Source organism: Salmo trutta, unplaced genomic scaffold (genome assembly GCF_901001165.1).
Source record: "Salmo trutta unplaced genomic scaffold, fSalTru1.1, whole genome shotgun sequence".
NCBI classification, from domain to species: Eukaryota; Metazoa; Chordata; class Actinopteri; order Salmoniformes; family Salmonidae; genus Salmo; species Salmo trutta.
This window is the reverse complement of record NW_021822297.1, coordinates 508,024-530,523: the sequence shown is the minus strand read 5'-3', so window position 1 is coordinate 530,523 and position 22,500 is coordinate 508,024. Positions and strand designations below refer to the sequence as shown.

At 48.2% G+C, this 22,500-nt stretch overlaps 1 protein-coding gene across 1 annotated transcript in view; it reads right to left on the bottom strand.

Annotated features, from left to right (window-relative positions):
- The window catches only part of LOC115181566 (trithorax group protein osa), a 25,595-nt gene that overhangs the window by 1,109 nt on the left and 1,986 nt on the right, over positions 1 to 22,500 (bottom strand). Inside the window, exons 2-5 of the mRNA XM_029743461.1 lie at positions 21,950 to 22,500; positions 14,774 to 14,846; positions 6,842 to 6,948; positions 1 to 2,095 (exon numbers count right to left, since the gene is read on the bottom strand). The exon at positions 1 to 2,095 is cut by the window's left edge and continues 1,109 nt beyond it; the exon at positions 21,950 to 22,500 is cut by the window's right edge and continues 656 nt beyond it. Coding sequence (XP_029599321.1) covers positions 1 to 2,095; positions 6,842 to 6,948; positions 14,774 to 14,846; positions 21,950 to 22,500 — 2,826 coding nt within the window. The remainder of the gene's footprint in view (positions 2,096 to 6,841; positions 6,949 to 14,773; positions 14,847 to 21,949) is intronic.

Below are 22,500 nucleotides of genomic sequence, written 5' to 3'. Positions count from 1 at the left end.
CTCTGCTTCCCTCTGGGTCCCTAAGGGCAACTGTAGTGGTTGAGGTGAACTTGTTAGGAGTCCCGAACAGAGCAGAGTTGTGCCTGTCTATCCTGTCCATAGATGGTTCTAGAAGGTACTGGGAGGGAGGGGTACTCTGGAGTGACTCCATAGAGTTCATGGGTGAATTCATGGCTCCTTGTTGCCACGGGGAGTTGTGTCTGTACTCTGACGGTCTACTGCTGGTGTCCCCACCACTGGCATCCTGACCCGGGCAGCAGCTCTCTCTGTGCTCTGTCACTTTTATGATGGTGGCCTTTCTTCTGTGAACCACCGTGCCCTGATCATTTGGTTGGTCACCTGACACAGATGAAACAGGGCTCTGCCTTCCGTTCAGTCGGTTGACAGGTTCAGAGTTCATCCTTCTGTGCTCGGTCACTTTCACTATGGTGGCGGTGGTCTTTCTCCTGAGGGTGACAGGGGTGGAGCTGGGGTCGTTATCGGTGGAGTGGTGATGATGGACCTGGTCCTGCTGGGTGATAGAGGTGCAGGTGGTGGAGAGTCTGGCCTCGTCAGAGTGGTAGCTCTGGAGGCTGGGGGTTTTATAGCCTGGGACCCTGGCCTCGTCAGAGTGGTAGCTCTGGAGGCTGGGGGCTTTATAGCCTGGGACCCTGTCCTCGTCAGAGTGGTAGCTCTGGAGGCTGGGGGTTTTATAGCCTGGGACCCTGGACTCGTCAGAGTGGTAGCTCTGGGGGCTGGGGGTTTTATAGCCTGGGACCCTGGCCTCATCAGAGTGGTAGCTCTGGGGGCTGGGGGTTTTATAGCCTGGGACCCTGGTCTCGTCAGAGTGGTAGCTCTGGAGGCTGGGGGTTTTATAGCCTGGGACTCTGGACTCGTCAGAGTGGTAGCTCTGGGGCCTGGGGGCTTTATAGCCTGGGACCCTGGTCTCGTCAGAGTGGTAGCTCTGGAGGCTGGGGGTTTTATAGCCTGGGACCCTGGTCTCGTCAGAGTGGTAGCTCTGGGGCCTGGGGGCTTTATAGCCTGGGACCCTGGTCTCGTCAGAGTGGTAGCTCTGGGGTCTGGGGGCTTTATAGCCTGGGATCCTGGCCTCGTCAGAGTGGTAGCTCTGGGGCCTGGGGGCTTTATAGCCTGGGACCCTGGTCTCGTCAGAGTGGTAGCTCTGGGGTCTGGGGGCTTTATAGCCTGGGATCCTGGCCTCGTCAGAGTGGTAGCTCTGGGGCCTGGGGGCTTTATAGCCTGGGACCCTGGTCTCGTCAGAGTGGTAGCTCTGGGGTCTGGGGGTTTTATAGCCTGGGACCCTGGCCTCGTCAGAGTGGTAGCTCTGGGGTCTGGGGGCTTTATAGCCTGTGACCCTGGCCTCGTCAGAGTGGTAGCTCTGGGGGCTGGGGGTTTTATAGCCTGGGACCCTGGCCTCGTCAGAGTGGTAGCTCTGGGGCCTGGGGGTTTTATAGCCTGGGACCCTGGCCTCGTCAGAGTGGTAGCTCTGGGGCCTGGGGGTTTTATAGCCTGGGACCCTGGCGTCGTCAGAGTGGTAGCTCTGGGGTCTGGGGGTTCTAGATCCAGGGAGGCTTGCCGTCCTGGAGATCTTCTTGGAGGCGATAGTGATGGAGGAGAAGGCTGGTTTAGTTGTCTTCAGGACCATGGTAGTACCTGTAGTGGTCCCAGGGGCCGGGGATGATACTACCCCAGCAGGAGAAGGTTGTGGAAGACTACTTGTTCTTTTGTGTAGAGAGGTTGCTCTGTAAGGCTCTGAGCTGGTTCTATAAAGAGTTAACTCAGCTTGTGAGGGTTTCTGTTGGACGCTGTTTGTCCTACATAGAGGATTGTTGCTCCTGTACGGTGCAGATTTGGTTCCAGAGGGGGTAACCTCAGTGTGTGAGGGCTGTTGGTTGTTGCTGGTTGTTCTGTGTAGAGGGCTCATCTTGGTAGGCTCTGAGTTAGTGTTAGCCCCAGGGAGGGTGTTGGTAGACTGGGTAGGAGTCCCACTACCACTGAGGTGTGATGATGTCCTGTTAGCCCAACTTCTCCTCTGATCCTGCCAACCTAAAGACCTGTTGTCCCTCTCCCTTGGCACTGAGCTTTCCTTGCCTGAGACCTGTGGGAAAGGAGAAGAAAAGAGAGAAGAAGAAGAAGAGAGAAGAGAGAAGAAGAGAAGGATAACAATAATGTAGATTAGGCAACTTCATAATGTGTTAGTTAAACCACTTCCTGTTTCAGGTGTCTTCATAGTGTGTTAGTTAAACCACTTCCTGTTTCAGATGTCTTCATAATGTGTTAGTTAAACCACTACCTGTTTCAGGTGTCTTCATAATGTGTTAGTTAAACCACTTCCTGTTTCAGATGTCTTCATAATGTGTTAGTTAAACCACTTCCTGTTTCAGGTGTCTTCATAATGTGTTAGTTAAACCACTTCCTGTTTCAGGTGTCTTCATAATGTGTTAGTTAAACCACTACCTGTTTCAGGTGTCTTCATAATGTGTTAGTTAAACCACTACCTGTTTCAGGTGTCTTCATAATGTATTAGTTAAACCGCTACCTGTTTCAGGTGTCTTCATAATGTGTTAGTTAAACCGCTACCTGTTTCAGGTGTCTTCATAATGTGTTAGTTAAACCACTTCCTGTTTCAGGTGTCTTCATAATGTGTTAGTTAGACCACTTCCTGTTTCAGGTGTCTTCATAATGTGTTAGTTAAACCACTACCTGTTTCAGGTGTCTTCATAATGTGTTAGTTAGACCACTTCCTGTTTCAGGTGTCTTCATAATGTGTTAGTTAGACCACTACCTGTTTCAGGTGTCTTCATAATGTGTTAGTTAAACCACTACCTGTTTCAGGTGTCTTCATAATGTGTTAGTTAAACCACTACCTGTTTCAGGTGTCTTCATAATGTGTTAGTTAAACCACTACCTGTTTCAGGTGTCTTCATGATGTGTTAGTTAGACCACTACCTGTTTCAGGTGTCTTCATAATGTGTTAGTTAGACCACTTCCTGTTTCAGGTGTCTTCATAATGTGTTAGTTAAACCACTACCTGTTTCAGGTGTCTTCATAATCTGTTAGTTAAACTGCTACCTGTTTCAGGTGTCTTCATAATGTGTTAGTTAAACCGCTACCTGTTTCAGGTGTCTTCATAATGTGTTAGTTAAACCACTACCTGTTTCAGGTGTCTTCATAATGTGTTAGTTAAACCACTACCTGTTTCAGGTGTCTTCATAATGTGTTAGTTAAACCACTTCCTGTTTCAGGTGTCTTCATAATGTGTTAGTTAAACCACTACCTGTTTCAGGTGTCTTCATAATGTGTTAGTTAAACCACTACCTGTTTCAGGTGTCTTCATAATGTGTTAGTTAAACCACTACCTGTTTCAGGTGTCTTCATAATGTGTTTATGTTCGTTTATCTGAAACAGGAGGGTTCACTCATCATAATTATATAATGTTATGTTGTACCAACAAAAACGGTGTTGGTGTTGTTGTTGTTGTGGTTGTTGTTGTTGTTGTTGTGGTGGTGGTTGTTGTTGTTGTTGTTGTTGTGGTGGTGGTTGTTGTGGTTGTTGTTGTTGTTGTGGTGGTGGTTGTTGTTGTTGTTGTTGCTGTTGTGGTTGTTATGGTGGTTGTTGTTGTTGTTGTTGTTGCTGTTGTGGTTGTTGTTATGGTAGGGGTTGTTGTTGTTATGGTGGTTGTTGTTGTTGTTGTGGTGGGGGTTGTTATGGTGGTTGCTGTTGTGGTGGTTGTTGTTGAAAGCCAACTCTGCCTTTCAGTGGTAACTTAAGCTTGCTGTTTGTACTGTTATCATATGACAGCCTCTCCGCATGCTCAACAATGGCTGATTGGTTTCTCTTGTCTTACTAACTTGGGGCATTTTATGTGGCACAATAACTGTGTGTGTCAGTGGTTAGTACCTAAGGCTTCTTCTTATTTGGCTGTCATATGATTGTCTCTCCCCATGCTTATTAACAACAGCCACAGCAGCAAACAGAGCCAGCAGACAACAAGCACAGCCAGCACACAGCAAACAGAGCCAGCAGACAACAAACAGAGCCAGCAGACAGCAAACAGAGCCAGCACACAGCAAACAGAGCCAGCAGACAGCAAGCAGAGCCAGCACACAGCAAACAGAGCCAGCAGACAACAAGCAGAGCCAGCACACAGCAAACAGAGCCAGCACACAGCAAACAGAGCCAGCACACAGCAAACAGAGCCAGCACACAGCAAACAGAGCCAGCAGACAGCAAACAGAGCCAGCACACAGCAAACAGAGCCAGCAGACAGCAGGGCTAAAAGCCCATCCCCTCTTCGGATGTAACAATGAGCTACTAGCTATCTTGAACACAACTGTTGAAGCCGAGGATCTTTAGAAACATGTCCAAGCCTGAGCACTAAGAAAACAGTCCTGCATTCCAGACAGACAGAGTCAGAGGGTGTTTGTCATGTGGTGTATTGAGGCCCTGCGATAGAATCCGGTCTATGATACCTCTTCAAATAGTATCTTTATAAATCCCACAGCACAGCCTTTACACAAACTACAGCCTGGGGTGGTCTAGTGGTTACTGGCTCTGCCTTCAGAACAGATACATGCCAGGGTTGAATCCAACCCACACCCTTCTAATGTGGTCCTCTCTCCTTCATTTAACATCTCTCTTCACTGCCTCTGGGGTGTTAGAACAGACAATGGACAACACAGTATCCATTATATGGACTGTATGTATACCCTTAAAGACATGTCCCAGATCAGTTACCTGGTGGTGAGTACTGGGAGAAGGAGCCTGATCAGTTACCTGGCGGTGAGTACTGGGAGAAGGAGCCTGATCAGTTACCTGGTGGTGAGTACTGGGAGAAAGAGCCTGATCAGTTAACTGGTGGTGAGTACTGGGAGAAGGAGCCTGATCAGTTACCTGGTGGTGAGTACTGGGAGAAGGAGTCTGATCAGTTACCTGGTGGTGAGTACTGGGAGAAGGAGCCTGATCAGTTACCTGGTGGTGAGTACTGGGAGAAGGAGCCTGATCAGTTACCTGGTGGTGAGTACTGGGAGAAGGAGCCTGACCAGTTACCTGGTGTTGAGTACTGGGAGAAGGAGCCTGATCAGTTACCTGGTGGTGAGTACTGGGAGAAGGAGTCTGATCAGTTACCTGGTGGTGAGTACTGGGAGAAGGAGCCTGATCAGTTACCTGGTGGTGAGTACTGGGAGAAGGAGCCTGATCAGTTACCTGGTGGTGAGTACTGGGAGAAGGAGCCTGACCAGTTACCTGGTGTTGAGTACTGGGAGAAGGAGCCTGATCAGTTACCTGGTGGTGAGTACTGGGAGAAGGAGCCTGATCAGTTAGTTACCTGGTGGTGAGTACTGGGAGAAGGAGCCTGATCAGTTACCTGGCGGTGAGTACTGGGAGAAGGAGCCTGACCAGTTACCTGGTGGTGAGTACTGGGAGAAGGAGCCTGATCAGTTACCTGGTGGTGAGTACTGGGAGAAGGAGCCTGATCAGTTACCTGGTGGTGAGTACTGGGAGAAGGAGCCTGATCAGTTACCTGGTGTTGAGTACTGGGAGAAGGAGCCTGATCAGTTACCTGGTGGTGAGTACTGGGAGAAGGAGTCTGATCAGTTAGTTACCTGGTGGTGAGTACTGGGAGAACGAGCCTGATCAGTTAGTTACCTGGTGGTGAGTACTGGGAGAAGGAGCCTGATCAGTTACCTGGTGGTGAGTACTGGGAGAAGGAGCCTGATCAGTTACCTGGTGGTGAGTACTGGGAGAAGGAGCCTGATCAGTTAGTTACCTGGTGGTGAGTACTGGGAGAAGGAGCCTGATCAGTTAGTTACCTGGTGGTGAGTACTGGGAGAAGGAGCCTGATCAGTTAGTTACCTGGTGGTGAGTACTGGGAGAAGGAGCCTGATCAGTTAGTTACCTGGTGGTGAGTACTGGGAGAAGGAGCCTGATCAGTTACCTGGTGGTGAGTACTGGGAGAAGGAGCCTGATCAGTTAGTTACCTGGTGGTGAGTACTGGGAGAAGGAGCCTGATCAGTTACCTGGTGGTGAGTACTGGGAGAAGGAGCCTGATCAGTTACCTGGTGGTGAGTACTGGGAGAAGGAGCCTGATCAGTTACCTGGTGGTGAGTACTGGGAGAAGGAGCCTGATCAGTTACCTGGTGGTGAGTACTGGGAGAAGGAGCCTGATCAGTTACCTGGTGGTGAGTACTGGGAGAAGGAGCCTGATCAGTTAGTTACCTGGTGGTGAGTACTGGGAGAAGGAGCCTGATCAGTTAGTTACCTGGTGGTGAGTACTGGGAGAAGGAGCCTGATCAGTTACCTGGTGGTGAGTACTGGGAGAAGGAGCCTGATCAGTTACCTGGTGGTGAGTACTGGGAGAAGGAGCCTGATCAGTTACCTGGTGGTGAGTACTGGGAGAAGGAGCCTGATCAGTTACCTGGTGGTGAGTACTGGGAGAAGGAGCCTGACCAGTTACCTGGTGGTGAGTACTGGGAGAAGGAGCCTGGTCAGTTACCTGGTGGTGAGTACTGGGAGAAGGAGCCTGATCAGTTACCTGGTGGTGAGTACTGGGAGAAGGAGCCTGATCAGTTACCTGGTGGTGAGTACTGGGAGAAGGAGCCTGATCAGTTACCTGGTGGTGAGTACTGGGAGAAGGAGCCTGGTCAGTTACCTGGTGGTGAGTACTGGGAGAAGGAGCCTGATCAGTTACCTGGTGGTGAGTACTGGGAGAAGGAGCCTGATCAGTTACCTGGTGGTGAGTACTGGGAGAAGGAGCCTGGTCAGTTACCTGGTGGTGAGTACTGGGAGAAGGAGCCTGATCAGTTACCTGGTGGTGAGTACTGGGAGAAGGAGCCTGGTCAGTTACCTGGTGGTGAGTACTGGGAGAAGGAGCCTGGTCAGGAAGCCTCCTCGTTCTGAGCCCCACAGTGTTAATGCTGGGTTGACTCCACTCCACTTTCTCCACCTCTCCCTCTGTGTGTCAAGAAACAATAACTTCATCAGAAGGTTGCGTGTTTATACCATGTCGGGGTCATGTCATTTTAGGGGCGGTGGTTAGCCTAGTGGTTAGAGTGGAGGGGCGGCAGGGTAGCCTAGTGGTTAGAGTGGAGGGGAGGCAGGTAGCCTAGTGGTTAGAGTGGAGGGGCGGCAGGTAGCCTAGTGGTTAGAGTGGAGGGGCGGCAGGTAGCCTAGTGGTTAGAGTGGAGGGGAGGCAGGTAGCCTAGTGGTTAGAGTGGAGGGGCGGCAGGTAGCCTAGTGGTTAGAGTGGAGGGGCGGCAGGTAGCCTAGTGGTTAGAGTGGAGGGGAGGCGGGTAGCCTAGTGGTTAGAGTGGAGGGGCGGCGGGTAGCCTAGTGGTTAGAGTGGAGGGGCGGCGGGTAGCCTAGTGGTTAGAGTGGAGGGGAAGCAGGTAGCCTAGTGGTTAGAGTGGAGGGGCGGAAGGTAGCCTAGTGGTTAGAGTGGAGGGGTGGCAGGTAGCCTAGTGGTTAGAGTGGAGGGGTGGCAGGTAGCCTAGTGGTTAGAGTGGAGGGGCGGAAGGTAGCCTAGTGGTTAGAGTGGAGGGGCGGCAGGTAGCCTAGTGGTTAGAGTGGAGGGACGGCAGGTAGCCTAGTGGTTAGAGTGGAGGGGAGGCAGGTAGCCTAGTGGTTAGAGTGGAGGGGCGGCGGGTAGCCTAGTGGTTAGAGTGGAGGGGCGGCGGGTAGTCTAGTGGTTAGAGTGGAGGGGCGGCGGGTAGCCTAGTGGTTAGAGTGGAGGGGCGGCGGGTAGCCTAGTGGTTAGAGTGGAGGGGCGGCGGGTAGCCTAGTGGTTAGAGTGTAGGGACGGCGGGTAGCCTAGTGGTTAGAGTGGAGGGACGGCAGGTAGCCTAGTGGTTAGAGTGGAGGGGAGGCAGGTAGCCTAGTGGTTAGAGTGGAGGGGAGGCATGTAGCCTAGTGGTTAGAGTGGAGGGGTGGTAGGTAGCCTAGTGGTTAGAGTGGAGGGGAAGCAGGTAGCCGAGTGGTTAGAGTGGAGGGGAGGCATGTAGCCTAGTGGTTAGAGCGTAGGGGTGGCAGGTAGCCTAGTGGTTAGAGTGGAGGGAAGGCAGGTAGCCTAGTGGTTAGAGTGGAGGGGAAGCAGGTAGCCTAGTGGTTAGAGTGGAGGGAAGGCAGGTAGCCTAGTGGTTAGAGCAGAGGGGCGGCAGGTAGCCTAGTGGTTAGAGTGGAGGGGAGGCAGGTAGCCTAGTGGTTAGAGTGGAGGGGCGGCAGGTAGCCTAGTGGTTAGAGTGGAGGGGCGGCAGGTAGCCTAGTGGTTAGAGGGTTGGGCCAGTAACCAAAAAGTTGCTGGATTGAATCCCCAGAGCTGACAAGGTAAACGTTTGTTATTCTGCCCCTGAACAAGGCAGTTAACCCCACTGTTCCCCGGTAGGCCGTCATTATAAATAAGAATTTGTTCTTAACTGACTTGCCTAGTTACATAAAGGTTGTGACTCACTGTGACTCATAAACACCTTGACATTCCTCTGCTGACGTTATTATTAATAAAGGATGTTGGCGTTGTAGAGCGATGAGGTGGATCTTTCACCACCCCCTCTTCAGCGTCGAATCATGACAACACAGGTTCACACACACACTGACGGAAACCCTGATTGGCTGGATCTCAACTTACTGATTATTATAGGTGAATGCACCAATTTGTAAGTCGCTCTGGATAAGAGCGTCTGCTAAATGACTTAAATGTAAATGTAAATGTACTGATGATGTCACCACTCGTGATAGGACGGTTAGGAAGTCAGTATAATAGGATAACACGACAACAACAAAACGGGTTGTCACTAGTAACCACCAATGATGTAAATGTGATTGCTGATGCTATGTATTGGCCAACGGGCGGCCATATTGGCTGTCCTCAGAAGAAGCTGCCCTTCATAGGAATGAATGGAATTATACAGTATTTCAACAACAACAACAAAAATCAAGGACAAAATTACATGTATTTAAGTAACATAAGAACTTACAAAAAATGTATTATATTTTAATATATTATTTGATTTAGAATGTTTATGTTTAGCTCACTTGGTATAATTTAAAAGTATGTATTAAAACCTCTAATAGTGTAAGCCTGGGGAGTGGGTGGCAAATGTTGAGTTTGGCCATTGCCTACCATAGCCCATAGAAACGCATTGAATAACACATTCATCAATGACAAAAAAAAGGCAGTCAAAATATAAATCATAAGGAATAAGGTTTTGAAGTGTCTGTCCTAAATTTAGGAGATATAAGAAAACTCAGGAAATAATATTCATATATTTGCACACGTATTAACACCTTGGTTTGTTGGCACAAAACTACCTCCATACCTCCATTCATTTTATAAACTGGTACCCGGATTACCTTCAGACGAGGCCCGTGTTTAAACCGGTACCGGGTTACCTTCAGACGAGGCCCGTGTTTAAACCGGTACCGGATTACCTTCAGACGAGGCCCGTGTTTAAACCGGTACCGGATTACCTTCAGATGAGGCCCGTGTTTAAACTGGTACCGGATTACCTTCAGACGAGGCCCGTGTTTAAACCGGTACCCGGATTATCTTCAGACGAGGCCCGTGTTTAAACTGGTACCGGATTACCTTCAGACGAGGCCCGTGTTTAAACTGGTACCGGATTACCTTCAGACGAGGCCCGTGTTTAAACTGGTACCGGATTACCTTCAGACGAGGCCCGTGTTTAAACTGGTACCGGGTTACCTTCAGACGAGGCCCGTGTTTAAACTGGTACCGGGTTACCTTCAGATGAGGCCCATGTTTAAACTGGTACTGGGTTACCTTCAGACGAGGCCCGTGTTTAAACTGGTACTGGGTTACCTTCAGACGAGGCCCGTGTTTAAACTGGTACCCGGATTACCTTCAGACGAGGCCCGTGTTTAAACTGGTACCGGGTTACCTTCAGACGAGGCCCGTGTTTAAACTGGTACCGGGTTACCTTCAGACGAGGCCCGTGTTTAAACCGGTACCGGATTACCTTCAGACGAGGCCCGTGTTTAAACTGGTACCGGATTACCTTCAGACGAGGCCCGTGTTTAAACTGGTACCGGATTACCTTCAGACGAGGCCCGTGTTTAAACTGGTACCGGATTACCTTCAGACGAGGCCCGTGTTTAAACTGGTACCCGGATTTCCTTCAGACGAGGCCCGTGTTTAAACCGGTACCGGATTACCTTCAGACGAGGCCCGTGTTTAAACTGGTACCGGGTTACCTTCAGACGAGGCCCGTGTTTAAACTGGTACCGGATTACCTTCAGACGAGGCCCGTGTTTAAACCGGTACCGGATTACCTTCAGACGAGGCCCGTGTTTAAACTGGTACCGGGTTACCTTCAGACGAGGCCCGTGTTTAAACTGGTACCCGGATTACCTTCAGACGAGGCCCGTGTTTAAACTGGTACTGGGTTACCTTCAGACGAGGCCCGTGTTTAAACTGGTACCCGGATTACCTTCAGACGAGGCCCGTGTTTAAACTGGTACCGGGTTACCTTCAGACGAGGCCCGTGTTTAAACTGGTACCGGATTACCTTCAGACGAGGCCCGTGTTTAAACTGGTACCGGATTACCTTCAGACGAGGCCCGTGTTTAAACTGGTACCCGGATTTCCTTCAGACGAGGCCCGTGTTTAAACCGGTACCGGATTACCTTCAGACGAGGCCCGTGTTTAAACCGGTACCGGATTACCTTCAGATGAGGCCCGTGTTTAAACTGGTACCGTATTACCTTCAGACGAGGCCCGTGACACTGGTGGGGGTCGTAGAACAAACCGGAGAACACCGTCGTGTTTGTGAGAGTCTCCCCTTTCCATTAGTGGAGTCAAACTGTACTCACTACAGATGTTTTTGTGAGAAGACCGATTTTCAGGGATGTCTCCTGATCTGACAAACAACACTGTTGCTCTGTCACTTTCCACCACAGATGCGGAAGGCCGACATCGGGAGGATGCAGTGGATTGAAACACAGCCCATACAAAAAAACAGACATCTCTAGCTTGCAACCGACATGCCCAAGCCAGGGAGGGAGGGAGAGAAGGAGAGAAAGGTGGGGGAGAGAGAGAGAGAAAGAGAGGGGGGAGCTAGAGAAAGAGAGGGGGGAGCTAGAGAGAGAGGGGGGGAGGGAGAGAGAGACAGAGAGAGATAGAGAGAGAGAGAAGCAGAGAGAGAGAGAGAGCAAGAGAGAGAGAGAAGCAGAGAGAGAGAGAGAGACAGAGAGAGAGAGAAGCATAGAGAGAGACAGAGAGAGAGAGAGAGAGAGCAAGAGACAGAGAGAGAGGCAGAGAGAGAGAGAGAGAGCAAGAGAGAGAGAGAGAGAGAAGCAGAGAGAGAGAGAGACAGAGAGAGAGACAGAGAGAGAGGCAGAGAGAGAGAGAGAGAGAGAGGCAGAGAGAGAGAGAGAGAGAGAGACACACAGACTAAACTTCTCGATCAAATAGTAAAACAGTCACTTTTGCAGGTGGGTCAAATGAGCCAAGCATGTGGATTGTCTCAAGTATCATTGATGACCATTCACGAAAAAAAAGGCAGCATCTGTTCACAATAAACTAGGTTATAGTCTGAAGAATCAATTATATTAGTAAAACACAAGGTCTGATAATTATTCACATCACACAATGGTGAACATTGTTTCTATTGATACATTCTGGAGATGTCTTCATGATGCAGGGTGATGGGTCTCTCACATGAGATGTCTTCATGATGCAGGGTGATGGGTCTCTCACATGAGATGTCTTCATGATGCAGGGTGATGGGTCTCTCTCACATGAGATGTCTTCATGACGCAGGGTGATGGGTCTCTCACATGAGATGTCTTCATGATGCAGGGTGATGGGTCTCTCTCACATGAGATGTCTTCATGATGCAGGGTGATGGGTCTCTCACATGAGATGTCTTCATGATGCAGGGTGATGGGTCTCTCACATGAGATGTCTTCATGACGCAGGGTGATGGGTCTCTCTCACATGAGATGTCTTCATGATGCAGGGTGATGTGTCTCTCACATGAGATGTCTTCATGATGCAGGGTGATGGGTCTCTCACATGAGATGTCTTCATGATGCAGGGTGATGGGTCTCTCTCACATGAGATGTCTTCATGACGCAGGGTGATGGGTCTCTCTCACATGAGATGTCTTCATGATGCAGGGTGATGGGTCTCTCACATGAGATGTCTTCATGATGCAGGGTGATGGGTCTCTCACATGAGATGTCTTCATGATGCAGGGTGATGGGTCTCTCTCACATGAGATGTCTTCATGATGCAGGGTGATGGGTCTCTCACATGAGATGTCTTCATGATGCAGGGTGATGGGTCTCTCTCACATGAGATGTCTTCATGATGCAGGGTGATGGGTCTCTCTCACATGAGATGTCTTCATGATGCAGGGTGATGGGTCCCTCACATGAGATGTCTTCATGATGCAGGGTGATGGGTCTCTCTCACATGAGATGTCTTCATGATGCAGGGTGATGGGTCTCTCTCACATGAGATGTCTTCATGATGCAGGGTGATGGGTCCCTCACATGAGATGTCTTCATGATGCAGGGTGATGGGTCTCTCACATGAGATGTCTTCATGATGCAGGGTGATGGGTCTCTCTCACATGAGATGTCTTCATGACGCAGGGTGATGGGTCTCTCTCACATGAGATGTCTTCATGATGCAGGGTGATGGGTCTCTCACATGAGATGTCTTCATGATGCAGGGTGATGGGTCTCTCTCACATGAGATGTCTTCATGATGCAGGGTGATGGGTCTCTCTCACATGAGATGTCTTCATGATGCAGGGTGATGGGTCTCTCTCACATGAGATGTCTTCATGATGCAGGGTGATGGGTCTCTCTCACATGAGATGTCTTCATGACGCAGGGTGATGGGTCTCTCTCACATGAGATGTCTTCATGATGCAGGGTGATGGGTCTCTCACATGAGATGTCTTCGTTATGCAGGGTGATGTGTCTCTCACATGAGATGTCTTCATGATGCAGGGTGATGTGTCTCTCTCACATGAGATGTCTTCATGATGCAGGGTGATGGGTCTCTTGTCACATCCTGACCATAGTAAGATGTGATTTTCTATGGTAGAGTAGGTCAGGGCGTGACATGGGGGTGTTTTGTGTTTTTCTATGTTTTCTATTTCTATGTTTAAGTTCTAGTTTTTCTATTTCTATGTTGTTGTTTTTTGGGGTTGATCTCCAATTGGAGGCAGCTGGTCCTCGTTACCTCTAATTGGAGATCATATTTAAGTAGGGGTTTTTCTTCCTGGGTTTTGTGGGTGATTATATTTTTTGAGTAGTGTTTATTTCTCGCTGCGTCACGGTTTGTTGTGTTTGTTATTCAAGTTATTTGTGTATTGCAACGTTTCACAGAATAAATAAATATGTGGAACTACAACCATGCTGCACTTTGGTCTGATCCTTTAGACAACCGTGACCCCTGGAAAATACCCTGTAAAATACCCAGTAAAATACCCTGTAAAATACCCTGTAAAATACCCAGTAAAATACCCAGTAAAATACCTAGTAAAATACCCTGTAAAATACCTAGTAAAATACCCAGTAAAATACCCAGTAAAATACCCTGTAAAATACCTAGTAAAATACCATGTAAAATACCCTGTAAAATACCCTGTAAAATACCCAGTAAAATACCCAGTAAAATACCTAGTAAAATACCCAGTAAAATACCCAGTAAAATACCCTGTAAAATACCTAGTAAAATACCATGTAAAATACCCTGTAAAATACCCTGTAAAATACCCAGTAAAATACCCTGTAAAATACCCAGTAAAATACCTAGTAAAATACCCAGTAAAATACCCTGGAAAATACCCTGGAAAATACCCTGTAAATACCCTGTAAAATACCCTGTAAAATACCCTGTAAAATACCCAGTAAAATACCCTGTAAATACCCTGTAAAATACCCTGTAAATACCCTGTCAAATACACTGTAAAATACCCTGTAAAATACCCTCTAAAATACCCTGTAAAATACCTAGTAAAATACTCTGTAAAATACCCTGTAAAATCCGACATGAGATGTCTTCTTGACGCAGGGTGATGTGTCTCTCTCATATGAGATGTCTTCATGATGCAGGGTGATGTGTCTCTCTCATATGAGATGTCTTCATGACGCAGAGTGATGGTTCTCTCTCACATGCGATGTCTTCTTGACGCAGGGTGATGTGTCTCTCTCACATGAGATGTCTTCATGATGCAGGGTGATGTGTCTCTCTCACATGAGATGTCTTCATGATGCAGGGTGATGTGTCTCTCTCACATGCGATGTCTTCTTGACGCAGGGTGATGTGTCTCTCTCACATGAGATGTCTTCATGATGCAGGGTGATGTGTCTCTCTCACATGCGATGTCTTCTTGACGCAGGGTGATGTGTCTCTCTCACATGAGATGTCTTCATGATGCAGGGTGATGTGTCTCTCTCACATGAGATGTCTTCATGATGCAGGGTGATGTGTCTCTCTCACATGAGATGTCTTCATGATGCAGGGTGATGTATCTCTCTCAGATGATATGGCAAAGTCAAGGTTTTAATTCGACCCTTACCTATTATCTTCCGTGGGACTGCATCATATGTGTAATGTGTGTGTGTGTGTGTGTGTGTGTGTGTGTGTGTGTGTGTGTGTGTGTGTGTGTGTGTGTGTGTGTGTGTGTGTGTGTGTGTGTGGGTGTGTAGGGTTACAAAATGACGGTAAATATCCCAAAGTTCCCAGATTAGCGAGGACTACCCAGCTGTTATGAGCGTGGGTGAAGACTTTTTGGACTATACATACCTACAGGTCTGATCACGTTGCCCTTGACAGGATTCTTCCGGAAGGTAGGGGTAATGGCCGGTTTTAGTCTCACCTGTAAAAAAAAAATCACAACAAATACGGAATTTGACTGAAGGTCAAAACAAATGACATCACTTGTATGACACCCTTCAGTTCTTTATTGTTTTATTGTCCCCTGGTATCAGTCTACCCATTACATCATCATGAGGATCACAGGAAACAACCAATGAGGACGTGTCTCTACCACAAGGTGAGACATGAGGACGTGTCTCTACCACAAGGTGAGACATGAGGACGTGTCTCTACCACTACTACAAGGTGAGACATGAGGACGTGTCTCTACCACTACTACAAGGTGAGACATGAGGACGTGTCTCTACCACTACTACAAGGTGAGACATGAGGACGTGTCTCTACCACTACTACAAGGTGGGACATGAGGACGTGTCTCTACCACTACTACAAGGTGAGACATGAGGACGTGTCTCTACCACAAGGTGAGACATGAGGACGTGTCTCTACTACAAGGTGAGACATGAGGACGTGTCTCTACCACTACTACAAGGTGAGACATGAGGACATGTCTCTATCCACTACTACAAGGTGAGACATGAGGGCGTGTCTCTACTACAAGGTGAGACATGAGGACATGTCTCTACTACAAGGTGAGACATGAGGACGTGTCTCTAACCACTACTACAAGGTGAGACATGAGGACGTGTCTCTACCACTACTACAAGGTGAGACATGAGGACATGTCTCTAACCACTACTACAAGGTGAGACATGAGGACGTGTCTCTACTACAAGGTGAGACATGAGGACGTGTCTCTAACACTACTACAAGGTGAGACATGAGGACGTGTCTCTACCACTACTACAAGGTGAGACATGAGGACATGTCTCTACCACAAGGTGAGACATGAGGACGTGTCTCTACCACTACTACAAGGTGAGACATGAGGACGTGTCTCTAACCACTACTACAAGGTGAGACATGAGGACGTGTCTCTACCACAAGGTGAGACATGAGGACGTGTCTCTACCACTACTACAAGGTGAGACATGAGGACGTGTCTCTACCACTACTACGAGGTGAGACATGAGGACGTGTCTCTAACACTACTACAAGGTGAGACATGAGGACGTGTCTCTACCACTACTACAAGGTGAGACATGAGGACGTGTCTCTACCACTACTACAAGGTGGGACATGAGGACGTGTCTCTACCACTACTACAAGGTGGGACATGAGGACGTGTCTCTACCACAAGGTGAGACATGAGGACGTGTCTCTACCACAAGGTGAGACATGAGGACGTGTCTCTACTACAAGGTGAGACATGAGGACGTGTCTCTACTACAAGGTGAGACATGAGGACGTGTCTCTAACCACTACTACAAGGTGAGACATGAGGACGTGTCTCTAACCACTACTACAAGGTGAGACATGAGGACGTGTCTCTAACACTACTACAAGGTGAGACATGAGGACGTGTCTCTACCACTACTACAAGGTGAGACATGAGGACGTGTCTCTACCACTACTACAAGGTGGGACATGAGGACGTGTCTCTACCACTACTACAAGGTGAGACATGAGGACGTGTCTCTACTACAAGGTGAGACATGAGGACGTGTCTCTACTACAAGGTGAGACATGAGGACATGTCTCTAACACTACTACAAGGTGAGACATGAGGACGTGTCTCTACCACTACTACAAGGTGAGGCATGAGGACGTGTCTCTACCACTACTACAAGGTGGGACATGAGGACGTGTCTCTAACACTACTACAAGGTGAGACATGAGGACGTGTCTCTAACACTACTACAAGGTGAGACATGAGGACGTGTCTCTACCACTACTACAAGGTGAGACATGAGGACGTGTCTCTACCACTACTACAAGGTGAGACATGAGGACGTGTCTCTAACACTACTACAAGGTGAGACATGAGGACGTGTCTCTACCACTACTACAAGGTGAGACATGAGGACGTGTCTCTACTACAAGGTGAGACATGAGGACGTGTCTCTACCACTACTACAAGGTGAGACATGAGGACGTGTCTCTATCCACTACTACAAGGTGAGACATGAGGACGTGTCTCTACCACTACCACAAGGTGAGACATGAGGACGTGTCTCTACCACTACTACAAGGTGAGACATGAGGACGTGTCTCTACCACTACTACAAGGTGAGACATGAGGACGTGTCTCTACCACTACTACAAGGTGAGACATGAGGACGTGTCTCTACCACTACTACAAGGTGAGACATGAGGACGTGTCTCTACCACTACTACAAGGTGAGACATGAGGACGTGTCTCTACCACTACTACAAGGTGAGACATGAGGACGTGTCTCTACCACAAGGTGAGACATGAGGACGTGTCTCTACTACAAGGTGAGACATGAGGACGTGTCTCTAACCACTACTACAAGGTGAGACATGAGGACATGTCTCTACTACAAGGTGAGACATGAGGACGTGTCTCTACCACTACTACAAGGTGAGACATGAGGACGTGTCTCTACCACAAGGTGAGACATGAGGACGTGTCTCTAACCGCTACTACAAGGTGAGACATGAGGACGTGTCTCTACCACTACTACAAGGTGAGACATGAGGACGTGTCTCTACCACTACTACAAGGTGAGACATGAGGACGTGTCTCTAACACTACTACAAGGTGAGACATGAGGACGTGTCTCTACCACTACTACAAGGTGAGACATGAGGACGTGTCTCTACCACTACTACAAGGTGAGACATGAGGACGTGTCTCTACCACTACTACAAGGTGAGACATGAGGACGTGTCTCTACCACTACTACAAGGTGAGACATGAGGACATGTCTCTACCACTACCACAAGGTGAGACATGAGGACGTGTCTCTAACCACTACTACAAGGTGAGACATGAGGACGTGTCTCTACCACTACTACAAGGTGGGACATGAGGACGTGTCTCTACCACAAGGTGAGACATGAGGACGTGTCTCTACTACAAGGTGAGACATGAGGACGTGTCTCTAACCACTACTACAAGGTGAGACATGAGGACGTGTCTCTACCACTACTACAAGGTGAGACATGAGGACGTGTCTCTACCACTACTACAAGGTGAGACATGAGGACGTGTCTCTAACACTACTACAAGGTGAGACATGAGGACGTGTCTCTAACCACTACTACAAGGTGGGACATGAGGACGTGTCTCTACCACTACTACAAGGTGAGACATGAGGACATGTCTCTACTACAAGGTGGGACATGAGGACGTGTCTCTACCACTACTACAAGGTGGGACATGAGGACGTGTCTCTACCACTACTACAAGGTGAGACATGAGGACGTGTCTCTACTACAAGGTGAGACATGAGGACGTGTCTCTACTACAAGGTGAGACATGAGGACATGTCTCTAACACTACTACAGGGTGAGACATGAGGACGTGTCTCTACCACTACTACAAGGTGAGACATGAGGACGTGTCTCTAACACTACTACAAGGTGAGACATGAGGACGTGTCTCTAACACTACTACAAGGTGAGACATGAGGACGTGTCTCTACCACTACTACAAGGTGAGACATGAGGACGTGTCTCTACCACTACTACAAGGTGAGACATGAGGACGTGTCTCTACCACTACTACAAGGTGAGACATGAGGACGTGTCTCTACCACTACTACAAGGTGAGACATGAGGACGTGTCTCTACCACTACTACAAGGTGAGACATGAGGACGTGTCTCTACTACAAGGTGAGACATGAGGACGTGTCTCTACCACTACTACAAGGTGAGACATGAGGACGTGTCTCTACCACTACTACAAGGTGAGACATGAGGACGTGTCTCTATCCACTACTACAAGGTGGGACATGAGGACGTGTCTCTACCACTACTACAAGGTGAGACATGAGGACGTGTCTCTACCACTACTACAAGGTTGGACATGAGGACGTGTCTCTACTACAAGGTGAGACATGAGGACATGTCTCTAACCACTACTACAAGGTGAGACATGAGGACGTGTCTCTAACCACTACTACAAGGTGGGACATGAGGACGTGTCTCTACCACAAGGTGAGACATGAGGACGTGTCTCTACTACAAGGTGGGACATGAGGACGTGTCTCTAACCACTACTACAAGGTGAGACATGAGGACGTGTCTCTACTACAAGGTGGGACATGAGGACGTGTCTCTACCACTACTACAAGGTGAGACATGAGGACGTGTCTCTACCACTACTACAAGGTGAGACATGAGGACGTGTCTCTACCACTACTACAAGGTGAGACATGAGGACATGTCTCTACCACTACTACAAGGTGAGACATGAGGACGTGTCTCTACCACTACTACAAGGTGAGACATGAGGACGTGTCTCTACCACAAGGTGCATCAGTGTAATGGGGAGTTGTGAGTGACAAGGCAAAACGTTTAAAGCTAGCTACAGAGACAGACTGTAGCTGGTCTGGAAAATGCCAGATGAGGTGGTCCATTTTTAGCCCAGTGGCCGGTATTTTAGCGCAGAATGATCATTATTTGGCTAATAATGGGATCCTCAAGTTAAAAAGTGGGCCGGTGTGGAGACCTCAAAGAAAACAATGAGCCAGTGTTTTAGAAATGCCCGGGCCGATTTCGGATCCTAGTCCGTCCCTATCTAGCGACATAGCTATAGCTAGCATAATTACATTATTTAAGATCCTAGTCCATCCCTAGCTAGCTACATAGCTATAGCTAGCATAATTACATTATTTCAGATCCTAGTCCATCCCTAGCTAGATACAGTATATAGCTATAGCTAGCATAATTACATTATTTTAGATCCTAGTCCATCCCTAGCTAGCTACATAGCTATAACTAGCATAATTACATTATTTCAGATCCTAGTCCATCCCTAGCTAGATACAGTATATAGCTATAGCTAGCATAATTACATCATTTTAGATCCTAGTCCATCCCTAGCTAGCTACATAGCTATCGCTAGCATAATTACATTATTTTAGATCCTAGTCCATCCCTAGCTAGCTACATAGCTATAGCTAGCATAATTACATTATTTCAGATCCTAGTCCATCCCTAGCTAGCTACATAGCTATAGCTAGCATAATTACATTATTTCAGATCCTAGTCCGTCCCTAACTAGATACAGTATATAGCTATAGCTAGCATAATTACATTATTTCAGATCCTAGTCCATCCCTAGCTAGATACAGTATATAGCTATAGCTAGCATAATTACATTATTTCAGATCCTAGTCCATCCCTAGCTAGCTACATAGCTATCGCTAGCATAATTACATTATTTCAGATCCTAGTCCATCCCTAGCTAGCTACAGTTTATAGCTATCGCTAGCATAATTACATTATTTCAGATCCTAGTCCGTCCCTAGCTAGCTACATAGCTATAGCTAGCATAATTACATTATTTCAGATCCTAGTCCGTCCCTAGCTAGCTACATAGCTATAGCTAGCATAAATATATCATTTTAGATCCTAGTCCGTCCATAGCTAGCTACAGTATACAGCTATAGCTAGCATAATTACAGTATTTCAGATCCTAGTCCGTCCCTAGCTAGCTACATAGCTATAGCTAGCATAAATATATAATTTTAGATCCTAGTCCGTCCATAGCTAGCTACAGTATATAGCTATAGCTAGCATAATTCCATCATTTTAGATCCTAGTCCGTCCATAGCTAGCTACAGTATACAGCTATAGCTAGCATAATTCCATTGGGAAAACAACACCACTGACTTTGCCCTACTACACACAGGCATGGCATCCAGTGGTGCATAAAGCTCTTTTACTGGCTGTGCCAATATCACACCGCACATAAACCTTCTGAGAACCAATTCCTGCTGAGTTAGTTGTTTTCAGACGATGCCAAAGCAACTCTCTCTCCCTGTACTGAACATCTGAGACTGGACTACTAAAGGCTTTCTGCCTGTCTCTGTCTCTCTTTTTCTCTCTCTCTCTCTCTCTCTCTCTCTCTCTCTCTCTGTCTCGGTCACCCAGGCACCTGGCAGCGTACACCATATACCCCACAGCCAGCCAATCACACATTACTTCTACCCAGAGGTCAAAGTGTTAGGAGAGGTAAATCAGGCTACCCTCTAAGTCTGGCCCAGACACTTTAACCTCTGTCTGTCTGAATGTCTGGATCCTATAGTATTGGTTTACAGTGTGCTTCTGCTTTCTCTTAGGGGTCCAAGCCGCGTTACTGTAAAGAACTTAGTGCCAACCATTCCTTTCACAACACAGCTCTCTTCTGCTACTACTTCCTACTTGTTATTGTTCTTTTTGCTGCTGCTGCGGCATCACAGTGTCTAATAAGCACATGTGGGCGATGCATTCCTGAAGATGCAAGTCACTATAATCATACAATTCATCTACAGTAAATGACGTACACAAAGTAAACAACGAGGCTGTAAAGAAACACACACAAAGCAAACAACGAGGCTGTAAAGACACACACACAAAGCTAACAACGAGGCTGTAAAGAAACACACACAAAGCTAACAACAAGGCTGTAAAGAATCACACACAAAGCTAACAACGAGGCTGTAAAGAAACACACACAAAGCTAACAACGAGGCTGTAAAGAAACACACACAAAGCTAACAACGAGGCTGTAAAGAATCACACACAAAGCTAACAACGAGGCTGTAAAGAATCACACGCTCTAAATGGATTGAAACACCCTCCTGTAGGTTTACATTCCAACCCTGTACCTGGAGATACCTTCCTGTAGGTTTCACTCCAACCCTGTTCCTGGAGATACCTTCCTGTAGGTTTCACTCCAACCCTGTTCCTGGAGAGATACCCTCCTGTAGGTTTCACTCCAACCCTGTTCCTGGAGATACCTTCCTGTAGGTTTCACTCCAACCCTGTTCCTGGAGAGATACCCTCCTGTAGGTTTCACTCCAACCCTGTTCCTGGAGAGATACCCTCCTGTAGGTTTCACTCCAACCCTGTTCCTGGAGAGATACCCTCCTGTAGGTTTTCACTCCAACCCTAATCTAGCACATCTGATTGTAATAATTAGCTGGTTGATTAGCTGAACCAGGTTAGTTACGACTGGGGTAGGAGAGAAAACCTACAGGAGTGTAGCTCTCCAGGAACAGAACAGCCCTGTTTGCAGCATGTCTTACCTGGCTGGCCAGATTGACCTGAAGGTGTGAATGTCCGGGTTCAGGGGCTGGAGCATCCCTCAACAGGGCCCTTCTCTGGATGGGCAACCAGCCCACTCTCACCGGAGTCAGAGAGCTGAGTTTAGCCTCCTCCTTCCCTGGAGCCTGCTTGATTATAGCCCTCTCCCAGCTACCGTTGTGGTCCGGGGCGGAGGACAATCCTGCCCTGAGGGACTCCTGGCTGCCCAGGGAACTGTCACACAGGCTGGGAGTCCCACAGGCGGAGAGGTCCCTGTCCCGGCTGCAGAGAGAGGGGGACGAGGGGAGGCCCTGGTAGTGGTGAGGCAGGCCAGAGCCAACGGGTTCCTTGTGAAGGGTTGGCATCGACGCTGTCCTGTCGTAGAAAGGAGCCTGCACTTGATCTCTCTGCACTGGGTCAGGGTTTCCGAAATATCTCCCGTTCTCCATCCTCTCCAGCTCCTGTAACAATCTGTCTAGATTCTGGCTACCTCCCTCGATGGCGCTCTGCGGGCGAGGGGTACGACCCAAATGAACCGTTGGACGGGGCTCAA